This window comes from Chrysochloris asiatica, unplaced genomic scaffold (genome assembly GCF_000296735.1).
Source record: "Chrysochloris asiatica unplaced genomic scaffold, ChrAsi1.0 scaffold00020, whole genome shotgun sequence".
Classification (NCBI taxonomy): domain Eukaryota; kingdom Metazoa; phylum Chordata; class Mammalia; order Afrosoricida; family Chrysochloridae; genus Chrysochloris; species Chrysochloris asiatica.
Window position 1 is genome coordinate 3856821 of NW_006408538.1, and position 14671 is coordinate 3871491.

Sequence of the window (14671 nt, forward strand, 5' to 3'; positions counted from 1 at the left end):
AACAACTGCTTCTTGGTCTAGGTACAGATTTCTCAGAAGTACAATTAAGTGTTCTGGAATACTCATACTTCTCAATGTTGTCCATAGCTAGTCATGATCGACACAATCGAAAGCTGTGTTCACATAGTCAATAAAGCACAGGTAAACATCCTTTCTAGAGTTTTATAAACAAAAAAAATTAAGTATTCACTGCTAAACAATGAAGTTTTAAACTGCTTAAGAAGTCCACTCACTATAAAGGTTTGTATAAGAGCCCATAAAGACTATATTCTCCATCCTACTTTGGTGAGTAGTGTCTGGGATATTAAAAGTTCATGAGCAGCCATCTAAGGTACAGCTATTGGTCTCTCCATGTATAAACGAATTAAGAGTATAAGAATTGAAGATGCTTGGGATCCATCAGTCCAATGGGCTAACTAATGGGACATGTAGACATCAGTCTCCATGACTCTTTGACCAGAAGAACTTAGATGGTACCCACCTACCACTACTGACTGTCTGAAAAGGGTCACATTAGAAAGTTCCAGATAGAGCAGTAGAATACATGGAACAAAACTAAAAATTATTTAAAAACAACAAAAACTAAAAATAATGGGATTACTGGTCAAAATGAGATTATGGCCATCAACCACCCTTCAGGTCCAGAAGAAAACTCACCCTTGAGGCCTCTCAGCCAAGCCCTATATACAGGGGGAACAACACAAGAAAGTATGCTCACTATGAATGCCGGAATCGTCAATCATTCCAAATTAAAAGTTCACCTTGTCCCTAAGGACAATAGCGAGAAGGGATGGGAAGGCAGATGGAGTGGAAACAGGAACCACAGGGAGGAAGTGGGAAAACTCTTGTTGCATGGAGGGAAATGCAATCACTGAGATGAAACAAAGTGTATGATTTGTTGATTGTAAAGCTGATGATCTTGTTTGTAAACCTTCAATTAATTCTCAATAAAAAAGTTGCCAAAAATAAAAAATAAAAAGGTTTCTATAACATTTTAAAATATGGAATTTTAAAAACTTTGAAATTTTAAAAATGTCTTAGTGTGGATGAATCTGGGGGACATTGTTGTTGTTGTTGATGTTGTTAAGTGCTGTCAAGTTCGTTGACTCATAGTGACCCTGTCTAGGGTTTCCAAGGAGCAGCTGGTGGATTTGAACTTTTGACCTTGTGGTTCAAACCAACTTTGCGGTCCAGTGCATTATCCTGCAGTGCCACACCAGGACTCTTATGTTGAATGAAATAAGTCAATCACAAAATGACAAATATTACATGAGACCACTCACTATTATAAAGTGGTTTACACACAGAAAGAAACATTATCTGATGGGTAGCAGAGATGAGAGATTGGGTGAATCAATAACTAGATAGTACACATATTGATTCTCATGAAGAAAAAGGCAATACACAATATGGGGGAGTCAATACAACATGACAAAGGCAAAAGGAGACCCTGAGAGGTCTAAGAATAAAGGGCACCTGGCATGGCACTGTAGGATAAACACTCAAGTGCAGGGCCAGTTTGAACTGCAACGTTGTTGTGAAGTGCTGTTGAGTCGATTCCAACCCATAGTGACCCTGTATAGGGTTCTTGAGGAGCAGCTGCAGGGTAGGAGGTTCAAAATCATCAGCTGCTCCTTGGAAACCCCATACAGTGTTGCTACGGATCGGAACCGACTCAATGACACTTAACAATAACAACAACATGGTTAATGCTATAACATATAAAATCATGTGGAGTTCTGGTGTGGTGCCATACGGTAAGCACTGTGCTGCTCACCATAAAGTCAGCAGTTCAAGCCCACCAGATGCTCTTAGGAAACCCTATGAGTCAGAACTGGTTCAATGGTACTTAACAATTCTGCAAGAACAGTAATAACAAATAACAATTTGTGAGCAGATACATAGGTTGTTGTTGGTGTTAGGTGCCATCAAGTCAGTACCGATTCCTAGTGACCCTATGTACAACAGAACGAAACATTGCCTGATCCTGGGCGATTTTATTGTTGTTGTTGCTAAGTGATATGTATGTTGTTAAGTGAGGGAGCTCATATGGGCTTGCACCTGCATACAAATATGGAGAGGCTTCAAAAAGACTTCAAAAGGCTTCAAAAAGTGGAAAAATAAAATTAAAAGATAATAGAATTTTTTCACAATCATTTTGAGGCCCCTTGTATGGGTATGGGTGTGAAAATTACTACATAAATATTTTTAAATGCTGCATATATATACTCAACTAGAATAACCAACTAGCGGAGACCACAGACAACTTTTGCCCCAAAACAAAAATGAGAAGACAGTGAAGGGCAGGGATACTGGACAGATGGGAAACGGGGTCCAGGTTAGAGAAGGGGAGAGTGCAATCAGAGTATCAAAAGGACGCAGGTGGCAACTTGAAAGTTTCCCATTGATCAAAGATAGGACCATTTAATAAACACAGATATGTATATAAAATACAAGAGTTCAAATAAAAGGAACATTTGACTGCCCATGCTTCCAGGGTTGTTGTTGTTAAGTATCACTGAGTCGGTTCCAAATTCATAAAGACCTTGCATAGGTTTCTGAGAAGTAGCTGATGGATTTGAACTGCAGATCTTGCAGTTCACAGTCCAGTGCTGATCCTACAACACCACACCAGGAGTCCATCTGCTTCCAGGAACCAACTTATTATTCTAAAAACTGATACATACAGGGGAAAATCAACTATCTTTCTTTTCTCCACAACTTGTATCACAGCTCGATCCGGACAGCTCATGAAGGAAGGTTATTCTTTACAGAAGCCAGGATTATAAATAAATAAATATATACAAAGAGAGAATCATCAAAACCACAAGGTAAGTGGTTCAAACTCACCACCCGCTCCTTGGAAACCTTCTACAGTGTTGCTGAGTCAGAATCAAATCAGTGGCACTTAACAACAACAACACAGCCCTAATGAAGTAAATGATTAACAGTGGCTACTAAAACCATTAGATAGGGAATATTCTGTTAATGAATCAGGCTGGTAACCCCTGAACCCACTGATCAATTTTAACATCACTGAAATCGGGACAAGGTCTCCTAATTTGTTGTTGTTATTGCTGCTAAGCACCATCATGTCAGCTCTGACTTAAACTTGTATAGCGTTTCCAATAAGCAGCTGGTGTGTTTAAAAAGCTGACCTTATGAACTTATACAGCCCCACACCAGGACTCCAGCACTCCTAATGATATAGTTTTAATAAAATAAAATAAAATAAATGGCAAAGAAGTCATTCTGAGGACTAAGATGCACTTGAACTAAGCCATGGTGCTATTGTGGTTTCAATTGCTTCATATGCTTACCAAACCTGAACAGTGGAAAAGAAAGATGAAATTAGGTCTTTGAGTTCTAGTGTAAGCAAATGTGTGGGACCATAGAACAAGTGCTTGATCTCAAGGCTGGTTTGAACCGCAAGGTTGGCGGTTCAAGCTCACCAGTCAATCTTCGGAAACCCTGAACAGGTTTGCTATGAATTGAAACTGACTCAACAGAACTTAACAACAAAGCCAGAACAAACAAATTCATCTTGGAAGAAGTACAGCCAGAATGCTCCTCAAAAGTGAGGTTGGCTAGACTTGATCTCATACTTTGGCCATTGTTCTCAAGACAGATCCGTCCCTGCAGCAGAACATTATATGTGGCTTGTGAAAAAGAAGAAGACCCTCAATGAGGTGGGCTGACACAGTGGCTATAACAGTGGGCTCAAGCAGAGCAATCTTCAAATGAAGGCCTTGAAGATGATCCCCCTGGGTCAATATCAGACTAATAAGTTTTGTTTCTGGATTTTTGTTTTGTATATTACAATTATAATGCAAACATACAATCCAAATACAACACTTTAAAAGGTCACAAGTATCTAATCCTATTGTTACATAAGTATTTTATTAGAAACTTACAAAGCAGCGGAACTGAAGAGCACGTTCCTTTCATTATCATCTTCTTGAAGCACTGAATTTATTTTCTTTCCTGTAGCTTTACTTAAAGATGTCTTCAGTTTCTTAGCTAGTTTTCTTGGAGTGTTGGTTATAGAAGATTCTTCTGAACAGCAGCTGTATACTTCCACCTTGATCTGAAAGTCTGGCCCGGCTTCATTACTAAAGACAAGAGCATTTACAATGTTAGAAATTTAACTCAGTGGAAAATAAAATCATAACATTCTTTGATGTTTTCATTACATTTAAAATCACTATTTGAAAAAAGTTTATGTTAATATACGTTAATGAGACAGGAGTTTCCTATGTTTATTTAATATCTAATGGCTTGTAGTCACTGCAACTTCCAGAGCCATTGGGTTTCTAAACTAGGGCACTCTTGACTCCATTTAAATAAAACTTACAGGCATATTAATTGATGAGAACGAATAAAATGCCCTGGTCAACATGCTACTAATGTTACTTCTCCTTGCAATGCTTTAATATTGCATTAAGGTATTTACATTTTTATATTAAGGTATTTACATTAAATATGTGCGTGATTTCCAGCAATGGTTATTCTTCAAAACAAAATTTGCTTAAATGTTTAGTTTTCATTTCTTCTTCATAAAGAGTAATTCATAAAGAATAATTTATAGCTGCCCCAATATACTTTGTACCAAATAACTATAAAGAAAGAACATTTCACTAGTTGGTTATATTAACATAATATTATGTTTTTCATATAGATAGTGATATGAACTCGTATTTCAATGCTAGGGTTTAAGAATACAGGGCTGTCTTGGTAATACTGGATTCTTAACCTAGAACTGTGTCTATGAAATCGAAGGTACTCAATACATATTTAATGAATCAATATGTAGAAATTCTGCTACTTTAGCAAGCAATATAGTTGCCTTTGATCTTTTCCAGACACAGAGAACCATCTTTACCAGAGAAGACTGTTGAGGTGTTACTAACAATGAAATATACTCCAAACCACAAAAGATACCCATCAGCAGCTGTTGTTGCCTACAGACAGAAGGTCCATCAGGCTCTGAGGTTCTGAAAATGCAGGATGCACTTTTTAAGATTTCAATGGCCAATCTTATACTTTGGATAAATCCAAAAAAGAGCTTTCAGATATTGTTATAGTTTACTATTTGGCAACTTTAAAACATACAGTATTCCTGGTAATGACTACCAAATGTCAATATTTAGAGGAAAACCAGAGATTCATAAATATTGAATACTCATTAAAAGAAACAATCATCATAACAAAAAGCACATTTTTAAACATTTAAAACATTTGTCAGCAGTTATTTTTAAAGCAATTTAAAATATTTACAGAATATTTAAAAAATTATAAATCATGTGTTTTTCTTACCAAGTAATCTGCATTGAATTCCCTGAAAAAAAAATTCTGATTTTCGTTTTTGTGATAAACAATAGCAAAATGAAAGAAAAAGTTTAGTAACAAGATGATTTGGGGGAAGAAAATCTACTAGTAATAGCTAATAATGGAAATAAATGTATTCAGATATTAAGAAAATACATTTTTTTAGCCTTAATTATCTAAGCATTTGAGGAACATTCTGGGAATTCTAACAAAGCCCTTTGGTACAATATAGTTGGTAAGAAGCTCTCCAATACTGCTAATAAGACAGAACAATTCATTTTATTTTCTTTGCTACACAATTACTATGGGACACTAGACAAAAGCCATAAAATATGGTTTGAAATAGTGAGTTTTTTTAATGTTATGTGAGTAGCAAATCTTACACTGTCAAATCACAACTATATAGTTCCATAGCTAAATATGAAAAAATATATATATGATTTTATCTTAACAGTTCAGTAATTAACATTTACACTTGAAGATAGTGAGTGAAACCCTGAAAGACAGACAAAAATTACAAACTGATTCTAGGCCAACTGAGCCAGTGAAAGAGGCCAGAAAGAACTTATGTTAGTTAAAAATTATTTCTATGGCTATCTTAGGAGTTCTTTCTGGTTCTGTATTATGACCACAATAAAATGAGCCTGTAAAAGAGCAGAGGCAATAAAAACAGCCCTGAGGAGCACCCACTTTTTTATTGTTTTGGAGTACATGAAAGAAGTGCACTATAAGAAATAAGAACACACTGACATTTCACTAAAGTGCCTCTCCTATGGTACATATTTCACTCCTGCCTTGTAAATGAAGGTATTATATGATCTTAGTATTTCTGTAACTAAATCTCCTATATGAGACGAAAGAGCCTATTTTGTGTTCAAATTCACTCTATGTTAAATAATGTTACAGTGAGGTTCCATTTCATTTGTAGTTTAGGTAAAACTAAACTACATATCTTTGCAAAACTTATGTTTATCATATTTACTACTAGTTCAACTATAAGATTACCATTGTATTTTATATAAAAAAATTCCAAATGTACAAAAGAGTTTCTTTTAAATTAAGTAATTTTCCAAAAAATCACTGTAAACGTTTAAGATTTTAATGCTTTCAAACGAACCCAAAATCCAATAGTTATTCCTTCCACTTCTAAAAATGTTCAATTTTTTATTACTTTCATTTTCTGAAGATTAAAAAAAAAAAAAATACTTACAATATAGTTACATTTTCAAAGCATAGATCTGTGATTGTCTTATCCACAATCACCATATCGGTGTCAAAAACTTCAGCTCCCATTTTGAATAAACAAAAAATGGCATAGCGCTGTGATTCTAAAAGAGAAAAACATTTTCAGCAAAGATCCATGTGGTAACTCACCTATGTTACATTAAAACCTACTTGAACATGAACAAAATAGTTTAAATATTTGTTAATAGATTCTTAACTTTCACATACTGTACCTTACAACTCAACTTTTTATAGTGACTGCTCTGTAAATAAACAGCACTACTCTACCCAACTTCTTGTTGTTAAGCACCGTCAAACTGTTTCCAACTCATAGCAACCCTGTATAGTGTCTCTGAGGAGTGGCTGGTGAGTTTGACTCACCGACCTTGCAGTTTAAATCAAGGTGGCAGTAGAGTGCTTATCTTATAGTGCTATGCTGCTCTGTCAATAAATAGAAGTATTTCACCCAACTGTTGTTGTTAAGTGTCAAGTTGGTTCTGATTCATGTTGTTGTTTTTAAGTGCCGTCAAGTCAATTCTGACCCATAGCGACCCTATTTTTTAGGGTTTCCAAGGAGCAGCTGGTGAGCTTGAACCACCGACCTTGCAGTTCAAATGACTTTGCAGTCTGATGCATTAGCCCACAGCACCACACCAGGACTCCATTAATATACAATGTTAACAGCCATTTAGTCCAACCTTAAAGAAGTGGTAATTCTACCATGTCAATACAGTCTTTATTACATTAATAACTAATGAAAACGTATATCTTTTAAAGACTTGTTGTTGGTGTTAAGCACTATGGCGTCAATTAGGAAACAAAAATGTCAGAAGGAGTCAAATCAGGACTGTTAGGTAAATGCCTACGGATTTCCCATCAAAACTCAAACAACTGCCCTTGTGTGCTGAGAGGAACCAGCAAGAGTCTTGTTGTGTTGGAGAAGAGCTCTCTGGTGAAGCTCTTCTGGGCATGTTTCTGCTACAGCTCTGGTTAACTTTCTCAGAGCACTCTCATAATAAGCTGATGTCATCATTCTTTGGCCTTACGGAAATTTAACGAGCAAACTGCCTTAAGTATCCCAAAAAACAGATACCAAAATTTTTGCTTTTGACTGGTCCCCTTTTGCTTTGACTAGGCCACTTCCATCTCATGGTAGTCACTGCTTTGTCTTCAGGAGCATACTGGTAAAGCCCCATTTCATCTCTTGTTACAATTCTCCAAAGAAATGCTTCATGTTCTTTACCCTACTTGTTGAAAAATTTCCACTGAAAGCTCTGCTCTTGTCTGCAACGGCACAGCAGTTCTGACACTCATCAAGTGGAAAGTTGGCTCAACTTTAATTTTTCAGTCAGAACTGTAAAAGCTGCCCCAATTCAGGTAGCCATGGTGCTGGCTATTGCTTCTGTAATTAACCATCATCAGTCCTCTTCAATTAGCACAGGATTAACATTGTTTCTTCACAAATTGATGTGGATGATCTCACACTGGGAGCTCCATTTTCAATATAATTTCATCGCTTCTTAAGACAAGTTATCCATTTGTAAACTGCTCTTCATCTTGGGGGCACTGTCTCGATAAAATTTACATAAAGCATCAATGATTTCATTATTCTCCCAGTCAAGCTTCACCATACATTTGATGTTTATTCTTGCTTAAGTTTTAGCAGAATTCATGTTGCTACGGGGCTCTTTTCAAACTGATGTCTTTTTATCTTTCTTAATGCTTCACGCTAGATCCTGTTCAGACATGTTGTAAGGAGTTAGTAAGAGTTTATTTTGGTGCAAAAAAATTTTGGAGCTCATGCAGTTTTTTCAAAATATGCATTTTCCAGAAACTTTCTGAAGACCCCTCATATATTACTTACAGAAAAAAATTTAAGTTTAACTAGTAGCAAATGTATTATTATACACATAGTATTACCTTTGTTGTTGTCTATTTAAGAAAAGTAGTTTTCTATTAGAAGAGTAGGCACACTAAAAACAGCAAAACAATTTCCAGGCCAAAAACACATCAGGAAGTCACACACACACACACACAAAAAAAAAAAAAAACAATAAAAAGTAAACATGGGGATATAAAAAAATCTTAGCTGCTGGGCCCTTTAATATGGTGATATTTTTAAAAATAGGCAATTAAAGGTCTAAATCCTCATTATTATGAAAATAGAGCACCAGAAAACTGTATTCTCTTTAGTTATCAGAAAGATTTACTTTAGTCCCACATTTATTCCTTTTAAAAGTAAATTCTATTTCTTAATTGAATAACAAATATACTAAATTGATTTTGTATTCTTCATATAAAACTAATTATGCTCAATATGATTCCATTTTTAAAGCAAGAAGAACAAAGCTATTACAATAGACAAGACAGGTAAAGGAGTTTCCAATCTTTCCTGCTTTGCCTCTAAAAGCTAGAAATAATTTGAGGTTAATTCCCATAACCTAAACAATATAAGAAGTTATAAAGACTATACAAAGCTAAAAAATGTTGGGAATAGGGGGAGGGGGGGTCTTTCCTTACATCCTTTTAAATATTCAGAAGTACCAAAACAGGGCAGAAAAAAGATCTCCCAGATTCTAGTCAAAAAAAAAAAAAAAAAAAAGAAAAAGAAAAAGAAAGGTTTCCTCTACTTTCACTCCTTGGAGTCCTGGTGTGGTGCTGTAGGATAAGCACTGGACTGCTAATTACAAGATCAGCAGTTGAATCCACCAGACTCTCTTTGGAAACCCTCTACAGGTCTTTATGGGTCAGACCAACTTGATGGCATTTAACAACTTGTACGCCTTAGACTTCTTTTGGCTCTGCCCTCCCTCCCACTACATGTTGTAGACAGTTCTGGATCAGCAGTGAGAGTACAAACCAAACATATCACTATCAAGTCACTTCTGACCCACAGCAACCATAAAGGGCAAGGGAGAACTGCCACATCTCTTCCCCATGGAGCGGCTGGAGGATTTGAACAGCTGACCGTTCTGTTAGCAGCCAAGCACTTAACCACTGTATCACCAGGGTCCTAAAAGTACAACAGATTTAAATGATCTTAATTAGCATCAAGCAGCTATAGCATATTTCTATTGAAAATCAAAAAAAGCCAGTTCCATATGGTTCTCCATATTCTCTTATTAAATGGCACCAATTTATTACAGTATGAAAACAACTGGGGATCAGCAGTTCAAAACTACCAGATGCTCCGTGGGAGAAAGATGAGGCTTTCTGCTCCCGAAAGGATTTACAGCCTCGGAAACCCTGTACAGGGTCGCTATGGGTCGGAACCGACTTGACGGCACTTAACAACAACAACAAATCACAAATTTACTATGCATTAAAGAAAACATTTCATTTGCAAATTAAAATCACACATACGTTCTTTATTGCTGAAGTGATCAGAGTCCTTCCACATTAGTGGTATTCGGATATCTATAGAAAAGGAAAAGAGAAATGATTAGCACAAATTTTTTCTAAGTTTTAGTTCTTAATCTGACATGAACCTATGGATTCCACAATGGACTTTTATTGGATTCTGATAATTCCATAATGGAAAAGGAATGACATTCATTTAAAATCTACTAAAAATAAAAATTACCAACTACTAGTAAAATAATTCAATTGTTAAGTGATCTGTAGTAAGCTTACACCATAACATTTTCATTTTGTGATCTATAATTTAAACACAGGTGGATTATGGGCACCCCAGTTTGTTGAGTTCCTATGTCTGGTAAGCAATAACAGCAACTGCAGTTAAACATATTCTAAAGTTGCAGACTAGATGTAGAAGTGAGTTTGGAGCTTTTATCTAATACGCAAACTTCAAAGAAAATAAGCAACTTGTCTAAGGGTCACTGATTTTTTGGCAGAAACCCAGGTCTTGACAAACAGATCCAAGATTTTTCCAGCAAGACTTATCTAAAAATGAAAGTGAAAATCTTTATATAGTCACTTGCACAGTGCAGTATTTTCCTTAAAAAATGAAACTAGAAACTTCCAGGGCCAAGATGGCTGAGTGGGTTGTTGCAACAATGGAAGACTGACTGAAACAGAAGCAGATGGAGATTTTGCAACCTTGAATTTCAGAGGATAGTACAGAGGTGGACTGAATGCTGACTGGAAGAGGAAGCAGAACTGGAACAGTGAGATTAAAAATCGGGTGGCCTGTAGGCTGACGTGGAGGGGTGTAGCTATCTTGAACTTTTTTGAGAGGCTGGTGATACTGTGGCCTATAGGCATAGGATGTGGCTGGAGGTTGGTGGCAAGGGGTACAGTTCTCCCAGTCCCTGCCCTTGCCAACCCAACAGCTCATAAGCAGCCTCTGATTTGCTGGATTTTGGGCACCAGGCATAGTGCCCCTGCTTCTGGAAGCACATTAGCCCACCCTGAACTAGGGCTACAGAAACGCTGAACAGAAAATGGCATTCACACTTCAAGTCTCTACCACATTCACCAGCAGACAGGAGACAAGTACCTGAGAACAAACCAATATACAATCATCAATTAAATACAAATACAACAATATGATTGTACAAAGTCATAGAAAAAACAGACAGTTTCAGCTTACACAAAAAAATCAGAGACAGTACCTCAAATAAGTGACCGAAATACAGAGTCAGTACATAAAATATCAGAAAAGGTAACGGAACTATAATAAGGAAGTCAAAAGAATGTTACTTAGGCAACTTCAGTGGATTGAGAGAACTGAAAATGAAATCAAGGAAAACAGACAAAATACAGCAGAATTCAAGAACCAAACAGACAAAATAAATAAAAGAAAAAAATGGGAACTATATAAAAACAGCAATTGGAAAACCAGAAGATTAATGCAAAAACTTTAGAAATATATAACACACTGAAAGGGCAAAGAACTAGAACTGAATCAATGGTAAGCTGAATTACTGAACTTGAAGAAAATTTTCAACATTAATCAGCTGAGGGGCTATAGGAAAAGCACTGGACCACAAGGTCAATTTGAGCTGCGAAGGCGATGGTTCGAACTCATCAGCCACTTCTTGGAAGCCCTATACCAGGTCAGATCCACCACTTGTCTGTCAGTATTTTTTTTGAAACTTAGAACAAGTTTAATTTGACATGTTAATTTATATATGCCATTATTATGCTGCATATTAATTTGGCATTTGTGCCTCCCTTACTGTTTCTCTTTGTGAAAAGAATGTAGACTGATTTCATAACTTTACCTACAACAGCTCTTTTGAAATTTCAGTTTCTCAGATAGCACCTCAAAGTAACATTGTGGGAAACTAAATGGTATATTGAGAAGCCCTCTTTGTTGTTGTTAGGTGCCATTGAGTCTGTCCAACTCATAGCGACCTTATGCACAGCAGAACGAAACACTGCCCGATCCTGGGCCAACCTCACTACTGTTGCCACGCTTGAGTCCATCGATGCTGCCACTTGGCCAATCCATCTTGTTGGAGGTCTTCGTTTTTCTCTGACCCTCCACCTTACCAAACATGATGTCCTTCTCCAGCGACTGGTCCCTCCTGAAGTATGAGAGACAAAGTTTAGCCATCTTGGCCTCTAAGGAGCACTCTGGCTTCACGGAGCTATTGGTTCTTTTGGCAGCCCATGGCACTGTCAATATTCTCCTCTATCAAAAGCATCAATTCTACAGTCTTCCTTATATTGAGAAGCCCTCTTAGGTAAAGGAAATTACAGCTAGCCACTCCTTCTCCCTTCAAAAGAAAGTTACCTAATTCTTTTTCAAAAAATAATGTAGTATGCTTTCATTGAGAAGTTACTTAATTCTTACATATCCTTTGATTTCTATACCCTGACTTATCAGTCTTTTCCAGTTAGTTTAGTGATCAAGAGAGAAGTTGGCTGCAGTGAACTCTCTCAGGAGAGAAAGTCTAATATATAAGGTTCCCACATAATCTGACCCCTATTTAACTTGCCAGCCTTATTTCTTGCTATTACTCAACTCTGGTTATACTGTATGCCCCATTTATACTGAATAACTTTTAGTTCAATGTGTCAGTTAGTTTTACTGTGGTGGCATGTGAGTTGCTGTGATTCTGGAAGCTATGCCACCGGTATTTTAAAATACTATCAGGGTCACCCATGGTGGACAGGTTTCAGACGAGTTTCCAGACAATGATAGACTAGGAAGAAGGAGTGACAAACTACTTCTGAATACTGAGTCACTAAAAACCTTATGAATAGCAGAGAAACACTGTCAGCTATAGTGCCGGAAAATGAGCTACTTAGGTTGAAAGGCACTCAAAATGCGAAAAAGCTGCCTCCTCAAAGTAGAGTTGACCGTGATGACACGAATGGAATAAAGCCTGTGGGAGAAAAGCCTGTGAAACCTTCATTTGCTGATGGGACACAACTCAAAATGAAAAGAAACAGCTGTAAACATCCACTGAAAATTGGAACATGGAATGTATGAAGTATGAATCTGGGAAAACTGAAGTTGTCAAAATGAAATGGAACGCATAAACATTGATGCTTTAGGCATCAGTGAGCTGAAATGGACTGGTATTAGCCATTTTGAACTTGATAACCACATGGTTTACTATGCTGGGAATGACAAATTGAAGAGAAATGGTGTTGCATTCATCGTCAAAAAGAACATATCCAGATCAGTCATGTAGTACAACGTTGTCTGTGATAGGATAATATCCATATGCCTAAATTGAAGCCCAGTTAATACCACTTTTATTCAAATTTATTCACCAACCACTAAAGCCAGTGAGGATGAAATAGAAGAATTCTACCAACTTCTTCAATCTGGAATTGATCAAACATGCAATCAAGATGTATTGACCAGTATTGGTGATTGGAATGCAAAGGTTGGGAACAAAGAGTTAGGATGAGTAGTTGGAAAATGTGGCCTTGGTGATAGAAATGATGCTGGAGATCACATGATAGAATTCTGCAAAATCAATGATTTGCTCATTTCAAATACCTTCTTTAGACAGACTAAGAGATGATTAAACACATGGACCTCACCAGATGGAATACAGAGATATCAAATTGACGACATCTGAGGAAAGAGACGATGGAAAAGCTCCATATCATCAGTCAAAACAAGGCCAGGGACAGACTGTGGAACACACCATCAATTGCTCGTATGCAAATTCAAACTAAAGTTGAAGAAAATGAAAACAAGTCCACGAGAGTCAAAATATGATCTTGAGTATAACCCACCTGAATTTAAAGATCATCTGAAAAACAAATTTGATACATTAAACACTAAAGACTGAAGACCAGAAGAGTTGTGGGATGACATCAAGAACATCATACATGAAAAAAGCAAAAAGTCATTAAGAAGACAAGAAAGAAAGAAAAGGTCAAAATGGATGTCAGAAGAAACACTGAAACTTGCTCTTTAGCGTAGATATGCTAAAGCAAATGGAAGAAATGAGGAGGTCCAAGAGCTGAACAGAATTTCAAAGGTCACCTCGAGAAGACAAAGTCAAGTATTACAACAAAATGTGTAAAGATCTGGAGTTAGATAACCAAAAGGGAAACACGCTCAGCATTTCTCAAGCTGGGGTAACTGAAGAAAAAATTCAAGCCTTGACTTTCATAATTGAAAGATTCTCTGGGCAAATTACTGAATGATGCAGAAAGCATCAGAAGAAGATAGAAGGAATACACAGAGTCACTGTACCAAAAGGAAATGGTTGATGTTCAACCATTTCAAGAGGTAGCATATGATCAATAGTCAATGATACTGAAGGAAGAAGTCCAAGGTACATTGAAGGAATTGGCAAAGAACAAGGCACCAGGAATTGATGGAATACAAATTGAAATCTTTCAAGAAAGTGAGGAAGCACTGAGGGCACTCACTAATTTGAAAGACAACTATCTGGCTGATTGATTGGAAGAGATCCATATTTGTGCCCATTCCAAAGAGAGGTGACCCAAGGGAATGAGCAAATCATTGGACAATCTCTGTGATATCTCAAGCGAGTAAAGTTTTACTAAAGGTAATACAGAAAGGCTGTAAGCATACATTGACAGAGAACTTCCAGAGGTTTAAGCTGGATTCAGAAGACGCTATGGAATGAGGGATATCATTGCTGATGTTCGATGGGTCTTGGTTGAAAGCAGAGAATATCAGAAAGATGTTTACCTATGCTTTATTGACTACTCAAAT

The 14671-nt window shown here is 36.8% G+C and overlaps 1 protein-coding gene across 1 annotated transcript in view; it reads right to left on the reverse strand.

Moving 5' to 3' along the window:
* The window catches only part of RTKN2 (rhotekin 2), an 89235-nt gene that overhangs the window by 51039 nt on the left and 23525 nt on the right, over positions 1 to 14671 (reverse strand). Inside the window, exons 4-6 of the mRNA XM_006837455.1 lie at positions 9916 to 9969; positions 6539 to 6656; positions 3915 to 4112 (exon numbers count right to left, since the gene is read on the reverse strand). Of these exons, the coding sequence (XP_006837518.1) occupies positions 3915 to 4112; positions 6539 to 6656; positions 9916 to 9969 (370 nt within the window). The remainder of the gene's footprint in view (positions 1 to 3914; positions 4113 to 6538; positions 6657 to 9915; positions 9970 to 14671) is intronic.